The sequence below is a fragment of the Acanthochromis polyacanthus genome, chromosome 4 (assembly GCF_021347895.1).
Source record: "Acanthochromis polyacanthus isolate Apoly-LR-REF ecotype Palm Island chromosome 4, KAUST_Apoly_ChrSc, whole genome shotgun sequence".
NCBI classification, from domain to species: Eukaryota; Metazoa; Chordata; class Actinopteri; family Pomacentridae; genus Acanthochromis; species Acanthochromis polyacanthus.
The window spans coordinates 25,995,410-26,012,082 of NC_067116.1; the positions used below are offsets into that span (position 1 = coordinate 25,995,410).

The window sequence follows — 16,673 nt, forward strand, 5'->3', positions numbered from 1 at the left end:
TACCTCAGAGAGAAGAAACAGCAGCTTTCACAGTGAAACCAGACACAAGGTATGAGGTCAGGGGCACAACAGGAACAAGTTCATTGCTTTCTTGATCACTGATATGATGGAATGAATTAATCTATCACCAACTATCAAAGCAGAGTTCTATTGTAGGTTCTGAGGTTTTTCAGAAAAAAGATTTGGTGCAAAATTGATGTGAACAACTGTGGCATGCGGGTGCCAGATGCACTATGCACTCTGTCACATCACAATGATTCGGGACAGGTTTTGTTGCCACAGCAGCAAAATCATTGCTCTCTACCAACAGCACTCATGAGATTTCTCCCCGTAGTTTCTTCCTCTTCCCCAAAAAACAAACCGGTTAGGAGATTCAGCGCTCATCACAGACATTAGCAGATTAGCATTACTAGCATCACAGGAGCACTTGGAGTAGCGTATTGCTGTACAAGGACACTACTTCAACAGGGATGGTAGCCAACTTTAAATAATTTACAGTATTTGATTTGAATAGATATAGCTGCACTCAGAACTTTTTGTTCACCCACAGTACAAATGCATTTTTTTCAGTTTCCCTTTTTAGTTGTTTATCAGCTAACTTATTTTCAACTTTTATCGCATTCATTCAAATGTTAACAGGAGCGCACCATGTAAAAACTTCCCTCTGTGACTTCACATCTAAGACACATGGTGCAACTTTCATACCAGCAAATTAACTCCACTTTGATCTCCAATATTAAACCAGCAAAATGCACATGTGAGAGCTAATTTAGGTAGTGGGGTTACATGGTGCACAGTGGTCTTGTTGTGAGACTCTCAGACAACCATAAACAGCCCGGGTTGTGTAACTGGAAACAGGAAAGGCTCTGTTTGAAGCCTCCTTCCCTGTGGGGAATCCTCCAGAGACGAACAGGCTTGTGCTGACATGTGATGCCAGAGGTTCTCTAGGTGTAACACAGCTTCACCACTGTTCCACTTTGAGGAATACTACGAAGAAACATCAGCAAATTCTTCTTAAAGCAAGCAAATATTGTAAACATTAACAGATCATTTATCGAATCACCTGTGGCTGGAAAAATTGCTGCAGGCTTCATGTCATGAGATTTTGTAAGATGTCCCCTCTTCTTTACTGCTTACACATTAATGAAAGGGTTGAATAACTAATATCTAGCAACATAGCATGAGAAAAGAGAGTAGTCAAGTATCACAGTGGATTTATAAAAACAACTTACCAGCAGGTGCAAGAGAGAAGAAGGATCTGATGGGACAAAAACCTCATCATATACCTGACCACAACCTCACAAACAGAACATCTTCAGTGGCTAAACTACGGAAAATGAGAACCTCTCTTGTAGTACAGCCTTTATTTGTGACAATGTATGTGCTGATGTGTCGACATTTTATGTTAAAAAATGTGTTCAAGCAGCTGTAAATTGCAGCAGTTGTGTGAAAGAGTTCGCTGCAAAACTAAACAAGGCAGTAAGAGGCAGCAAATGCGAGGGGAAGTCTGGGAGCCCTTAGGGAATAGACTTCATGTCTGCATGGCACTTAGCCTCTCTGCACTGGCTAGACAACAGCAGAGAGCAGAGGTAAAAGAAAGAAACAATTAAGACGCAGAGGTTGGATGAATTTAAGACAGAGCTGAGGACAGAGTAAACCGTTTGTCAGTTTTCACAGCACAGAGTCTGACATAAGTCTAATATTCCTGTATACATACACAGAGCAATATGTGTGAAATATCCCTTGCTGTTTGAGTGGATGTAGCAGAAATCTGTCCTGGTTGTGACCCATATCAACAAATAGAAATACATAATGAAAAATCACTTTTTTTCTCACCTCAGTGGTTAAAGACGATATACTAGAAACTCCTGTGGAAACATGTCCTCAATATAATGGAAATCTTCAGTTATTCGTTAATATGTACATCTTTTTACCATTTGCCAAATTTCCATACAGTTGTGACACCCTGAGCCACAGCCAACTGTCTCCAAGTCTGATCCCAGTCTGTGATCATGGCATGAAGTGTTTTTCATGTGTCAGGAATAACATGGAAAAAAACCTAACACTACAACAGATGTCCAGCAGAAACATGTAATTATGCTTTTGGAGTAAAATAGACAGCAGCAAATGAGAAAATAGAAACACATGTGTTCATCTTTACAGCCTCCAAACTTCATGACATGTGACGCTACTAATCTGCTCTACCTTAAGCCCTATAATACTCCATGGTGTCACAACTCATGTGACATTACCAAAACTATGTTGGGAGACTGTCACAGTGCTGTAGTGATGCTAAACATAGCACCCTCAAATTCAGATAAGAATCAGAAATTATAAATGTCCACATACACACGATTTAACTCGCATATAAACACAGACACAAAGCATTTTGCGATCAGCTTGCTTCTGCATGCAAAACGCCTTTGTGCAACAACAACAAGGGAGCTCTTTACAGTGGGAAACGCCACAATGACCAGCTTAGATAGCAGACATGAATCATCCCTTCTATGAGCTTTGTGGATCAACAAATGTGCAGGCTGACGAGTGCGGCATACACAAACCACGCAACAACACACGATATCACAGTTCTCAACACAGAGCGGCAATTTTTGTAAGCCGTTCCATTACATATGATTAAACTCTGATGACGCTTCATTGAAGTCCCTCTGGAGAGTAACTTGTGTATCTTTTGAAGCCGATTTGCAACGTGTGTTAAGTGTCACTACACTTGTATTCACGTTTCAGCTTTGTGAGTTATACTTTGCATTATATATTTCAAATTCAATCTTGATTTTCACTGTTTTAACACACAGACAAGGAATATTTAAATCATAGCTCCTGCTGTATGTATAAAATGCACATTTTTGCATACCTACATACATTTTTAATTTTGCTCGGCCTACAAATGTATAACATGTTTGTATTCATCTATATATAGTGCACGTGCAACATATACAATCTTTTGGTCAAAAGCAAGAAATTATGTAATATACACTCAACAAAAGTATAAACGCAACACTTGTTTTTGCTCCCATTTTTTATGAGATGAACTCAAAGATCTAAAACTTTTTCCACATACACAATATCACCGTTTCTCTCCAATATTGTTCACAAATCTGTCTAAATCTGTGATAGTGAGCACTTCTCCTTTGCTGAGATAATCCATCCCACCTCACAGGTGTGCCATATCAAGATGCTGATTAGACACCATGATTAGTGCACAGGTGTGCCTTAGACTGCCCAAAATAAAAGGCCACTCTGAAAGGTGCAGTTTTTTTTTTGTTTCTTGTTTTTTTTTTTGGGGGGTCCACTCCTCTTCAATGCTGTGCGAAGTTGCAAAGTTGCCGGATATTGGCGGGAACTGGTACACGCTGTCGTATACGCCAATCCAGAGCATCCCAAACATGCTCAATGGGTGACATGTCCGGTGAGTATGCTGGACATGCAAGAACTGGGACATTTTCAGCTTCCAACAATTGTGTACAGATCCTTGCAACATGGGGCCGTGCATTATCCTGCTGCAACATGAGGTGATGTTCTTGGATGTATGGCACAACAATGGGCCTCAGGATCTCGTCACGGTATCTCTGTGCATTCAAAATGCCATCAATAAAATGCACCTGTGTTCTTCGTCCATAACAGACGCCTGCCCATACCATAACCCCACCATGGGCCACTCCATCCACAACACTGACATCAGAAAACTGCTCACCCACACGACGCCACATATGCTGTCTGCCATCTGCCCTGAACAGTGTAAACCGGGATTCATCCGTGAAGAGAACACTTCTCCAACGTGCCAGACGCCATCGAATGTGAGCATTTGCCCACTCAAGTCGGTTACGACGACGAACTGGAGTCAGGTGGAGACCCCGATGAGCATGACGAGCATGCAGATGAGCTTCCCTGAGACAGTTTCTGACCGTTTGTGCAGAAATTCTTTGGTTATGCAAACTGATTGTTTCAGCAGCTGTCCGAGAGGCTGGTCTCAGACCATCTTAAGATAAGATAGACTTTATTGATGTCACAAAGGAGAAATTTACCATTACAGAGCACTTAGGAACAAACAGAGGGTGCAAAAAGTCACGAAAGGTGCAAGTACAAGATAATAAAGATAGTAAGAAATGGTAAAATAGTAAAAATATACACATCTAAGGATAGAAAACTTTTCTTATATACATAGTTATAAAATAAGATATTGCACATAATAACAACTACACAGTAGTGTTATACAGTCTGATGGCAGTGGGGATGAAGGACCTGCGGTAGCGCTCCTTCTTGCACTGAGGGTGTCTGAGTCTCGTGCTGGATGTGGAGGTCCTGGGCTGGTGTGGTTACACGTGGTCTGCGGTTGTGAGGCTGGTTGGATGTACTGCCAAATTCTCTGAAACGCCTTTGGAGACGGCTTATGGTAGAGAAATGAACATTCAAGACACCAGCAACAGCTCTGGTTGACATTCCTGCTGTCAGCATGCCATATCTGTGGCATTGTGCTGTGTGATAAAACTGCACCTTTCAGAGTGGCCTTTTATTGTGGGCAGTCTAAGGCACACCTGTGCACTAATCATGGTGTCTAATCAGCATCTTGATATGGCACACCTGTGAGGTAGGATGGATTATCTCAGCAAAGGAGAAGTGCTCACTGTCACAGATTTGTGAACAATATTTGAGAGAAATGGTGATATTGTGTATGTGGAAAAAGTTTTAGATCTTTGAGTTCATCTCATAAAAAATGGGAGCAAAAACAAAAGTGTTGCGTTTATATTTTTGTTGAGTGTAATATCATCTTTTGCATAGTTAAACTTGAAGTCAGCGAAGCTGTAAAGTAAAACATCAAACAATCAACTGACAAATCATAAAAACAACCCATGACCCTTTTGCACTCACTTTCAGTCCATCACTGGGAAGCCTGTAGCCAAACCGTGCAGGCAGGTCATCAAAGTTCTCCGTTTTGTTGTCAAATGAGTACTGAAAGACGAGGAGATAAATTACTGGGGGTCCACTAATACATAAACAGACAAACACAGTTTTCTGAACTTTACTTTTTACATTATTCCGAACCTGTCTGCAAAACAGCAACATAATATTGCAGATTTGTCTCTCCATCAGTGGGGGTGTACACACAGGGTTTCTGCAGAAATCAGACTTAATGATTTTTAATGCCATTTAATGCTATACTGTAAAAATTTGAATGCCACGACCGTGAACTCAACACATTACACAGGTTTCTTTTTTCGTAAAAGATGATTTTTGTTGGAAAACTGTCCCTACATTTCACTATTTCTGAATCTGGAAACCCCCCCTGACCACCACTTTTTTGCCACCCGCCATTTTTGCTGGAATTTGCATTTCCCAGCTCTCCTCCACCTGGTCCAGCCTGCCAGTACCCGACCGGCCAAAACAGTTATCGCAATGCTTCAGCATGTTTACACAGATGCACATATCTGATGGATTGTGGTCTATAATTATATATTATTAGTATCAAATATTTTTCTTGAAAACTGCACAAAGAATTTTTAATGCCACCCACTGAGAATCAAATTCAGTGATTGATGATGATGCCATTTAATGTCTTTCACAAAATCAATTTAATGACTATTAATGCCCTGCAGAAACCCTGTACACAGGTTATATTGTTGTAATAGGTTTCTATCTGTATTTGTACATGTATTTACGTGAATTACTCACAGCAGCAATATCGGCTTCCACAGGCAGTAGGTTAAGGAAGGCGAAGAGTTGAACGGTGAAGATGGTGTAGATCTGTGTGGCCGACAACATCAGCATTCCCAGGGACAGCAGCATCTTGGCATCACGTTACAACCCCCAGCTGCTATGCCACTCACTCGTATACACACAACACCATAAACACACACAAATGTCCGCTGGGCAGGCCTGCAGGGAGTGCTCCTACGCACCGACCAACCGTTGTCGTCACACCTAGAAGAGACACCGGTTTTTGTGTAATTGAGTAGCCTCTCTTTCACACAGCCTAAAAACTGTAATTAAGCTGTTTAACATAAAGACAGAGCGAGGAGCACATTGTTGTTGTTTTGATCTACTGTAAGCTACTGTAGTTTCGAAAACTTGCCACTGGAGGAGGCTTTGCACAAATAGTAAATGAGGTACAACTTTTTTTAGGAATCTCTAGTAACAGTGTCTTTAAAGAGAAAATCTTATGGTTGATTGTTTGCTTCACAGAGAAGCGACGAGTCAAGCTGAGCTACTAATCAGGAATTATAAGATTTTAATCATTTAGTCATTATTGGTGTGACCTGAACACATCAAGTGTCAATGATACCATCTCTCCACACTTGCTGCTATTAAATGATAACTTATATAGACTAACTGAGAACGTAGTTACTCCATATATTCAGGGTGTCACAACATTTAAATACCCTGCAAAAATAAATGCATTCTGTGGGGAAGAGAACAAAGACAAGAAATGAGCAAGAATTTGCAACATTTTCCCATGGAGAAAATGGGGTCAGGACTGTCTTTTTTTGTTACTGCCCAGTTACTTCATAAAGACTTCACTGAGCTGCAGACCAAACATCCCAGCATGAGGAGTTAAAGCTTACAAAGCAGAGGGCAGCATGTGATCAGGTCAGGAGAAATCAACAGCTGAAGACTTGCTGAACTCAAGACCAGTAAGCTGTGTTAGTGTCAAAATGGGGAAGCAGGACTGGATGGTCTTGGTTTGTTGAGGGCATTAAAAAGACAACAAGAAATGGTTTCAAATACTTCCTGGGTGTGAGAAGGAAGGCACAGTATCCTGTCAATAAGCTTTTTCATATTTTATTCATAACCCATTAACAGCTTGTTTACGTTGCCATTTTGACTGATGCCATTATTTTCCGTTGCGATGGCACCACGTGTCTGGTTGGCAAAAGTTAACTTCAGCACTGTGGCTGTGGTGGTTTGAGCATATGAGGAAATCTATAAACAGCTTCAGCAGCACCTGCAGTCACTTCTAACTACTGTGCCTAAGCATCTGCATATGGTGTGGTTCACTGTTGCAAAAACATTGAGAGATAATCAATGATCATTGATGTCAGTGCTGGGCGAGATGGCTAAAATATTCACAGTATAAGATATTTTAGATTGCAATAATGGTATCATGATGCACTACTTTATTCTTTATGATGTCTTCATCAGAATAATCTAATGTGTTTTCAGGTTACCTGTCATGCATCAGTGCATGCTTGGCTCAGCCAGGATCTTTTTTGCTTTCATCTTACTCTTTGCGCACACATATAGTGCATTTTAATGCAACTAACTCACAAATAAAGTTATCGTTGATGTATATTTTCAGACAACTGAATGAGTATAAAATAGTGACTAAAATACAGCCAATTAAGAAAGTCCCTTTGTAGTCATTTCCAATCTCCAGCTCTGCACTCCTAAACAACCGATTTCGTTAACTGCAAAACACTGTATGAGAAATTCAAAATGAACCATTTTTAAGTATTTTGAGCTAAAAAAAATTGAAAGATAATAAAAATATAATGAAAATCTGTAACATTTTTAATAAATTTGCTGAAAAGGACACTACAAGGGACATTTAAAACTGTCCTGCTTAGTGAACTAAAAGGAAAAGCTCTGGTGTAGACTAAATGCATTCTATTAATAAAAACACTTCTACTGATTGTTAAATTTCTGTTTTCTTGTCAGAATATACAATGACATCTCATTGCCCAGCTATAAAGTGTATTTTCATGACCTGTCAGTACCATACAACATTTCAAAGTACAGTTTAAATGATTACAAACATTATTGAGGCATGTTTCAGAAGTGACACATAAGCTGCTGCTAACATTGAGGAAAACAGTAGTTTGCAAATGTGATTTAGATGCCTAAAATGTATTTGTGCATGACATACTCAAACGTATGGTTGCACAGACGGAGACATTACACCAAACCTATCTGAGATAATAACAAACCCAAAAGGGAATCGAAAGCAGCAACGGCAGTGAGCAGATGATGACTGAGCATCAAATGACAGCAATCACATTTTGTAAAGAAACCATGAGACCATCACAGCATGACTCAGTTGATATATCAGTGTGACAAGAGAATTCAAGTGAGAATGAGAAAACACACTGCTAACATTACTAATAATACATCAGAAGACAGCCGCTGAACTAAACCGAAATTCGAAGACCAGTATTTGTGTTAAGATAAGATAAGATAAACACAAGAAATTGTTGTTATCATATAACGACAGCGATAATGTCATACACTTTTAAACAGAGACATTTTCGAAGATGTAGCTAACACATAAATAAATCAGCATGGACAGCCTCAAAGGTGTGCAGCTAGCTACAGAAACACAGCGTCCTGTGTGCGAGTTAGCATGGAGCTAGCTTTGGTAGCTAGCCTGGGTGTTTACCTTGATTTCTGCTCGCACGTTTATCTTGTCCACGAATTTAGCAGGTGACAGCAACATTGCCCTCCTTTGCTAGACGTCGTGTATAACATGCATAACAGCGATGATTCACGATGCGGTTCATTCCGTTTGAACGTTGGGTCGGAGAATGTGATCATAAACGTTACTGTTTAATCCGCTAGCTTCTTGTTTCATGTGGGAGCGCAAACTTCCGCCGCTCTGCTCCTATCCTCTGATTGGATATTATACCTGTCAATCATCCCGTTCCGGAAATGACTCCAGACGTAAACAGATCCACGTGATGGCACAAACAGCTCTTTACTGCCTTTTAGGCTGAGCCAGATAGTCTGCATTTACAGCTTTATTAGCGCTGCATCTGAGCATGATCAGATTAACTGGGAGCACAGAGAAACACTTGAAGAAACTATATATTTTAAAGGGGAACAAAACACACTGTGTTCTTTCTCATCAGCGAATGTTGTCGTCCTCCTACTCAAAAAAGGAGAGACGCTTACTTTTAAATCTCTAGCACCCTCTATAGAAAACGGGGTGTATCTTCTTTTGAGGGCTTCATATGTTTGTGATTAGAAATTGGTTGCAGTCCACAAGTTGAAACCTTTTTATATAGATGCCAAGGACAAGAAGGGGAAAAGTTTATTTGCTGTAATGTGGGGTGCTGCATGCAACAGCAGAGTAAACTTTATAAATAATGTGCATTGTTGTAACCTTTGAAAACATGAGAAGAAATGCAGTACCCAAATAGAATAGCAATGAGATAGATGCACAATATGTTACATTGTATAAAAATAAGTGAGGTACACTAGAATAGAAAAGTAAGATGTGATAGTTGCAGTTATATTGAAGTTATTATATTAAGCATTATACTAAATATTGCAAATGATATATAGACATATGAATGAGCACAAAAAGTAGCTGTTGGACTGTAAAAGGGAACACTCTTGCTAATAAGTGCTTTTTACCAAATTGCCTTTTTTTAAACTTAAGAAAACAATCCAAGTGCATCTTCTTCATTTCTGCCAAGATCACAAGTTTAAAAAAACTTTAAAAAATGAATAAAGGAAAAACTGTGTTCCCGCCTCATTAAGCACTGTCAAAAGAAATTTATGCAACAAAAAAAAAATCAAACCATAAATAAAAACATATTGAAACTACATAAATTAATACAAACTAACCAGTGAAGCAATTGCATAATAAAAGAAAGTCCTGGGTTTGAATCAGCTGGTTGGCCAGTGTAGTTTGTTCTTGTGGATTCTTCTGGATACTCCTGCTTCCTTTCACAGTCTTAAAACATCCACGTTAGGTTAACTGCTGATTCTAAAGTGGCCTCTGGGGTAACCGTGAATGATTGTTTGTGTCTCTGTGTTGGCCATGTGATGAACATTCAGCTGAGATCCCTAACAACCTGTTATTTTCCCTTCATGGACTGAACAATATTTATTCATTCATATTCACTGTATGTTCTGATTTTGTGCACTAAAACAGAAATAATCACAACTTACAGGTTTGGAACCTTAACAAAGAGAATCACTGTTTTCTTTCAGCCAACACTGAACACAAAAACCTCAGGAACTGCTCCAGGCTTTAAAAGGTCAAATGCAAATAAGCAGCCACTGTAAAAACCTTATAGTAGAACTATAAAACTCTCAAAAACATTTCAAATTACTGTAACCTTCAGAACAGTGTGAGACCACAGGGTAGCCCTTTTGTTTCTAAATGAAAGGCAGAACGAGGAGCTGACGTAAGAGTGTTGGGGTCAGGCCCGTGTTTCCATGTGGACTCACACATAAAACTGTATAGGGTTGTAGTACCTTTTGTCTTGTGATAGCCTCATTGCAGCTTCTGTATTCACATGCACTGCAGTGGAACAGAACAGAATAAAACCAAAACAACACAACTCAAAATGTTGAATCCAGCTCACTTTACACAGTAATGTTAGATCAAAATGAGTAACTAGAAACACAAGATTCTACACGGTCTTCCTTAAGTCAGTCAGTTGCGCTGATGTACATTGTAGTTGTGCTGCAGTATTTTCCTCAGAAGCCAAATCTCTCACTGCGTCTGAACTTTGTGACTAAGAGATCATATGTGGGAAACTCTTACTGCTGCTGTAAAACCAGGAGCAAGTCAGGTGAACGGGTACAATGAAAAATCAAACTCCAATTTTATGACGTAGCTACTGATAACTGTCATGTGCAACCCATGGTTTTTGGTGTTGATTCCCTGAACGGTTTACAATTGACTCCATATCGATGGGCCCATATCATTTTGCTGTATTACTGTTTTGGAATACAGTTTTTTCATTGCCTCATGAAAGCCATCTCAGATTTGTTAATATAGAATCAGTTTTATAGTCAAATAGATCCACGTGCAAAGAATCTGATGTAGTGATTTGGTGCATTACAGTAAAAAAGCAGAGAATGTTTAATGAAGGATCTAAAAAGAAAGTAAATTTAGAAATAATAACCGTAACAAATGCGTGCCACAAGTCAAATAAATCGCTAGTGTTGCAAACCTAAGGAATTTTCAGTCATAAAAAGTAGTAGCAATACTGGCAGTGTGCAGGAATGTGCAAATTATTCACTTCAGAATCTGCAAATTTATTCAGTATATGGTGTGAACAACACACACATTGAATTAATGATTTCTAGTCATTAACAAAGTCAGCTTTTAAATTTCCAAATTAAAATAAATAAATAAATAAATAAATAAAAGCTTTAAAATCTCCACATCGCCCAATTAAAACCACAAGAAAAATTGAATCAGCTTCTCTACTAATGGCAAATCTAAAAAAAACAACCATTGAGGAAATTTAGGTTTAAAAACATCATCTTTTGGCGACCTGTCCAAATTCTACTTTGCAGAGTCATATGCTTTCTCAAACCCTCCCCCTGCTACACTGATTCTGCCTCAAACAAACTAACCTCACACACTCCTGCATTCACCAGAGCAGCACAGAGGAGGACAAATGCAACAACTATGAGGGTCTTTATCTCCTATGAGGGCTTCACTGAGCCTTTGGACGTCCCCCCTGATCAGACTGTGATGGCCTTGAAGCAGACGGTGAAGGTAATAAATGTACAAGTTGTAGCTCGGGGCCTCCTCTGTTAACAAGGTCTTGGCAAATTCTGACTTGCATCTGATTATCTTCCTGACGATTTGGATGTCGTAATAGAGGGGGAATGATTGATGGAGAGCAGGACAGTGGTGTAGTAGTGCAACCAGAAGGTCTTGGGTTTGAATCTCGGCCTGGGGTCTTTCTGTGTGGAGTTTGCATGTTGTCACCGGGTGTTTTGGCTTCCTCCCACAGGCTAAAGACATGCTGAGGTTAATTGTTGCTTCTGAATTGTGAATGTGAGTGTGCTTGGTTGTTTGTCTCTGTAGCCCTGTGATGGAACGGTGACCTGTCCAGGGTAAACTCTGCCTTTGCCCTGACCCTATATGTATGAAAATGGATGGATGGAGGATAGATGGTTGATGGATTTTTCATATCTTTTGTTTAATGTTGCTTATAATGTGTCATACAGTGCACTACATTTCCCATTTGCATTTCGGTGTCAGTGCTCCCAATGTGAGCTACTATCAGTATGGCATATGCATCTACAGACGCTGAAAATGAACCAATAAGTTTTTGTTTCTCGGTCTGTACTGTACCATGCCTCCCTAAATTTCCACTCTCTTCTGCAGCGCAACTTTCTTGTGCAGCTGTCTGATAACCAGCAGGTCAGACAATACCTGGAGCTAAGTTATGGAGGCGCAGCGCTGCACGACAGCTGGGCTCTGAGTGACGTGGGCATCGCAAGTGGCAGTGCCATTCGATGCTTCATAAAGGTATTAAAATATCAAAAGGATTTCAATTTTTTTTTAGCTGCATCGGGATTTGCTCTACACACAATCAGCTTAACTGTCACACAGAGATGCACATTTAAGCCTACACTAATGCTTCACTTCACTTTTTCTATATTTTACTAAATAAATTATTGCAGAGCAGTACTGACAATAAAAACAGTTTGCATCAAAACAAAGAGTACATTTTTAAATTCAGAATACCATTGTATGTAGAAACATGGAAAACGCTATTGCCAATGTTTCAACAATTTTTAGATGCTTCAGAAACCTTCTTCAGGCTTACTTCTTCCTTTCCTGAGATCCAAATACATTTTTCACTTGCATAAATGTTCAAGGAGATTAAATATACCTTTGATTCCTGGAACAGCTGAATATTTAGAATCTTACTAAGCAACACTTCAGCAGAGCTTTTGCTTTCTGTCACAGGAGTGTTTTTTACTGGAACTATACGTTGAGGCAGCTGCAAGCTCTGAACTCACCATCACTGACAGCATACTTCAAAAACACACTATTCTTAATCCTTTTACTTTGGAGATGCTAAAATTAGCATCTTCCTGCATACATATTCAGTAGTAGGGGTTATTTCTAATCAGACATCTGTTTTACAGTCTGCAAATTTTATGTCAAATCCCTGTAACAATGTGAAACAAGATCCTCTGAGCTCACCACCTTTTTACAAAGGGTACGTGCATGTGTGCGTGTCTGTTTCGCTTTCATCTTCATGTTACACCCTCTCATAGACATCTCACACTTTTTGTTTACTCAAAGATACATTTTCTCACTGGAAAGGGTGATTCTAAAAGTCATAGGTAGATCAGTGATGACAATCCCATTTATTTAATTAAAAAATATTTGTAAATAAATCTGTGATTATATAAAAATATCCACCACAGATTGGCAGCAAACTCGATCATTACATAATAACTACGACAGCGAGATATTATTTTGCAGTTCCTCCTTGTGTTCAACTTTTGTCAGATATGAGCTTTAAATAAAGAGGTAGATACTTACCATATAATTAGATTTTAAAAATAACAACTGACTTTGAATTACAAACATGAGTAGTCTGTGCTTTCATATATACTGTTTGGTATTAGTTATTAATTGTAAGCTGTTTGAGCTGTATGTCTATTGTCGGTATGTAGTGGTCATCTAATCCTTAAATTGTGCCTGAAAACAAACGAAGTACAATTTAATATGCTAAAAACTTAATAGAAATGTGAGTTTGACTAATGCAGGTCTGAATTACACTGCCAATCATACCTTTTTGAGTAAATATTGATCCTCAGTGGTGTAAAGTAACTAAGTAAATGTACTTAGGTCCTTCACGTAAGTGCAGTTCTAAGGTACTATTTTAATTTCACATGGTTGTACTTTTTTGATTAGGACTTTTAAAAACTTGCAACCATATGATGACCTATATAAAATATATTTAATTATATAATGAATTTAGCCCCCTTTTAGTAGACAAAATTAATAAAATTAGTGCTACTTTAGTCAGCTTTGATACTTCTTACTGCATCCGAGTAACATATGACTAAAGCACGACATATAAAAATAGAACAGTGTCAGAGCTCATTTTGATATGTAATTAATATTTTCACTTTCATATTTTAAATACACTGTCTTTGTAATTCTGAAATATTTTTTTAAAGAAAAGTTTGAAGTGCGTATGGAGTAGTATTTGTAGTATTTCTGTTTTTACCTGGGTAAAAGACTGAAATACCTCTTTCATCACTGCTGGTCTTTGACTGCTGTAACACTGTTTCCTTCCTTGTCTCTGTGCCATTCTGATTACTTCTCAGACTGAACAAAGGCCTGTGATGTCCGTGTTTAATACTGTGACAGGAGAAACTTTACCAATAGAAGGAACTGCGTCTCTCCTTCATACGTCTGTGGACAAACTGACGACCCTGATATCTGTTCAGTGTGGGATACCAGTCAGCACGTTCAGGCTCAGAACACCTGCTAATGTGCAGCTCTATGACTGCAACTGGCTGCAGGACTACGCCATTAAAATGGGTACGGCTGCCTTTCTTTCTGTGCAGCTCTTCTATGATGAGCACTGTGGCTAATTATCTAAAATATTTGTGAACAATTTAATTATACGTGCAATTATTTCACTGAAAAGGCTGGAAATGGCATCATGTCTTGGTTTCTATGGTGCTGAATTACTTCATAATGCATCCAGTTGTGTTTGCTGTAGGCACCATTCTCCGTTTGGACACATGGGATGGGTGGGTGGAGTTCCTTCAAGGTTGCCTCCAAGGCCACAGATTAACAGTCCAAGGCCACCTATCAGAGGAGAAGCCAGTAATAAGGTGAGAAATTCCTATGGATATGTGTCTTGACAGTGCTCCTTGGTTTTGTAGCATATCAATAATATAGGAATACACATAAAACAGATTTATTGAACTGATGTCAGGGGAAATTTTCCTTTCCTGTGGTTCCAGGTTCCAGCTGCGGGTGGCACTGTACATCGCTGCCTGGTCAGGCCACCTGGACCTGGCAGGCTGGTTGCTGGAAAGAGGGGTTCATGCAGAGGAACCAGTGGGAGTTCATCCATACCGACAGTGGTGCCAACAAACTGCCCACCAGGGCACCAGAAAGTGTCCCATCCATGCAGCTGCAGAGAGCGGTCAGCTCCTCATCCTCAAACTATTCATAAACAACAACATTCAAAGCTTGGCTTGTCGGGACCCTGAAGGTCGTGACCCTTTGAAAATTGCCATTCAGCGCGGTCACAGGGAATGTGCACGCTACATAGCCAGCAAGCTGTGCTCAGTAGTCTCTCTGCCAAATATGTCCCTGCCCATGCACATCTACCTCCAAGTAAAACGCTGGGTAAGTTCAGGGAAAAAAAGAGCTGCCTCCAATCGATGCCATTACAACGGTGCTGCTTTTAAAGTCAGACTGGGGAAAACATTGCTCATAGATGGCTTCAATCAACCAAAGATGTCCTCTAAATCCAGGAAAGCTGAAACCAAATCAAGAAGAGGAATCAAGGCTTTACCACCCATCAGCAACTTACTTTCAATATCCCATCTCTCTTCCAAAGGGGCAAAACTTCTCACCCCCAGCCTGCAGTTTGCAAAAGAGATGCAGGAAAAGCAAGCAAGTATGGAGGGCAGAGGGGATGGTGTATTTGATCAAATAAAAGAAGGAAACAACAGCCTTCACAAGAGCAGCTTTAAACTCCGACCAGTCAACAGAGAGAATGTTCCCAGGCTGGTGTTTGTTGGTGCATCATCAAAATCCTTCCATGTTCCAGATGCATCTGTGGAGTCCTCGTACCAATGTGGCCAGACGCTGAGACAAAATGCTGTGTACTGCTTGACTATAGCCAGGTTTCTGTATTTTGTACCGTACATGTTCACATGCAATGAAAATACAACCTGATGGTTCTTATCTTATTTAAGATTCATAGCAAATAATGATTGTATATCAGTGAGGCAAAGTTTGCTTTTTCTGTAAATTATTTACACGACCATCACTTTCATCTATAAGTTCTTTCTTTAACTAGTTACAGACAGTACAGTTACAGTACTTAATATCTTGATGCTGTGAGCATCAAGATATTTTTGTAATTAATGTACCATCTGCAATGAGAAAAATTTCTGCATTACATGTTAAAATTTGTGTTAAAGTTTAAAGTAAACCTAAATAATTAAATAACCCTGCTATCCACATGCTAAAAAAAAATCACAGGCAATTAAACAATTATTTAACAATAAATGGCAGGGAAATTCGACACCTGGCAGTTTAACTGACTATTTTTCTTTCTTGTTATGTAGTACCTTCACAGAGAAGCCTTGGATGAAGCAGCTGGACATAGCACGGACTCTGGTCAGGAAGCATGTCCACTCCATGTTCTGATGCTCATGAATGTGGGTGCTACAGAACACACATCTGTGAGTCATCAGCACAGCTGCATGTGGAGCTCCGATCAACTTCCTGAAACACTATGGGCGACAAACAATGCTTCAGAATGACAACTGGGGAGTGTGTCTCAGGCTTAGTGTGCTAACTAAAAATAAACCTGCCTATGTTTGTCTTGATATGCTAAACCAAAGAAAAACATACAGAAATCACTAGGTATGTTCAAAAATTTGTTTGTGAAAGCATTTTTTCTGAGACACTAGTCCAAGTGTAAGACTAGCTTTTTGAAATGATTTTCCTCTAGGTGAGACTAAGAGCATAAAAACGTACTGTAGCTTCTGCCCTCACTGTGACCATGCGTGTGTTGCAAAGCTTTCCAACCAACTAACTTAAACCCACTTAAAATAAAGGTTTAAAAAAACAGCAGTTTGAGTTTGCTTTCACTGGAAGCAACTGTGTGACTGTGAAAGCACTGCTGTACAACAAATTAATTCATTACTGCAAACCGGGAAATGATTATATTTCATGAATACAGATTAAA

At 39.4% G+C, this 16,673-nt stretch overlaps 2 protein-coding genes across 2 annotated transcripts in view; one reads left to right on the plus strand and one right to left on the minus strand.

The window, feature by feature from the left end:
- Positions 1–8,622, minus strand: part of rnf13 (ring finger protein 13) — a 53,220-nt gene extending 44,598 nt beyond the window's left edge. The window contains exons 1-3 of the mRNA XM_022194732.2: positions 8,390–8,622; positions 5,689–5,937; positions 4,888–4,968 (exon numbers count right to left, since the gene is read on the minus strand). Of these exons, the coding sequence (XP_022050424.2) occupies positions 4,888–4,968; positions 5,689–5,802 (195 nt within the window). The 5' untranslated portion in view covers positions 5,803–5,937; positions 8,390–8,622. The remainder of the gene's footprint in view (positions 1–4,887; positions 4,969–5,688; positions 5,938–8,389) is intronic.
- A 994-nt stretch (positions 8,623–9,616) lies between these two features.
- Positions 9,617–16,644, plus strand: LOC110951572 (protein ANKUB1). The gene is made up of 6 exons (XM_022194705.2): positions 9,617–11,473; positions 12,092–12,235; positions 14,059–14,275; positions 14,460–14,574; positions 14,707–15,600; positions 16,048–16,644. The coding sequence occupies exons 1-6, from the start codon at positions 11,384–11,386 to the stop codon at positions 16,127–16,129; spliced, it is 1,542 nt and encodes a 513-aa protein (XP_022050397.1). The 5' UTR covers positions 9,617–11,383; the 3' UTR covers positions 16,130–16,644.
- The last annotated feature ends 29 nt before the right edge of the window (positions 16,645–16,673 follow it).

Excerpts from the sequence above, each read along its gene's own strand:
- LOC110951572 (XM_022194705.2), top strand. The coding sequence starts at position 11,384 with ATGAGGGTCTTTATCTCCTATGAGGGCTTCACTGAGCCTTTGGACGTC. Across the intron at positions 12,236-14,058 it reads CCATTCGATGCTTCATAAAG|ACTGAACAAAGGCCTGTGAT; the intron begins GTATTAAAATAT and ends ATTACTTCTCAG. Across the intron at positions 14,575-14,706 it reads GAGGAGAAGCCAGTAATAAG|GTTCCAGCTGCGGGTGGCAC; the intron begins GTGAGAAATTCC and ends CTGTGGTTCCAG.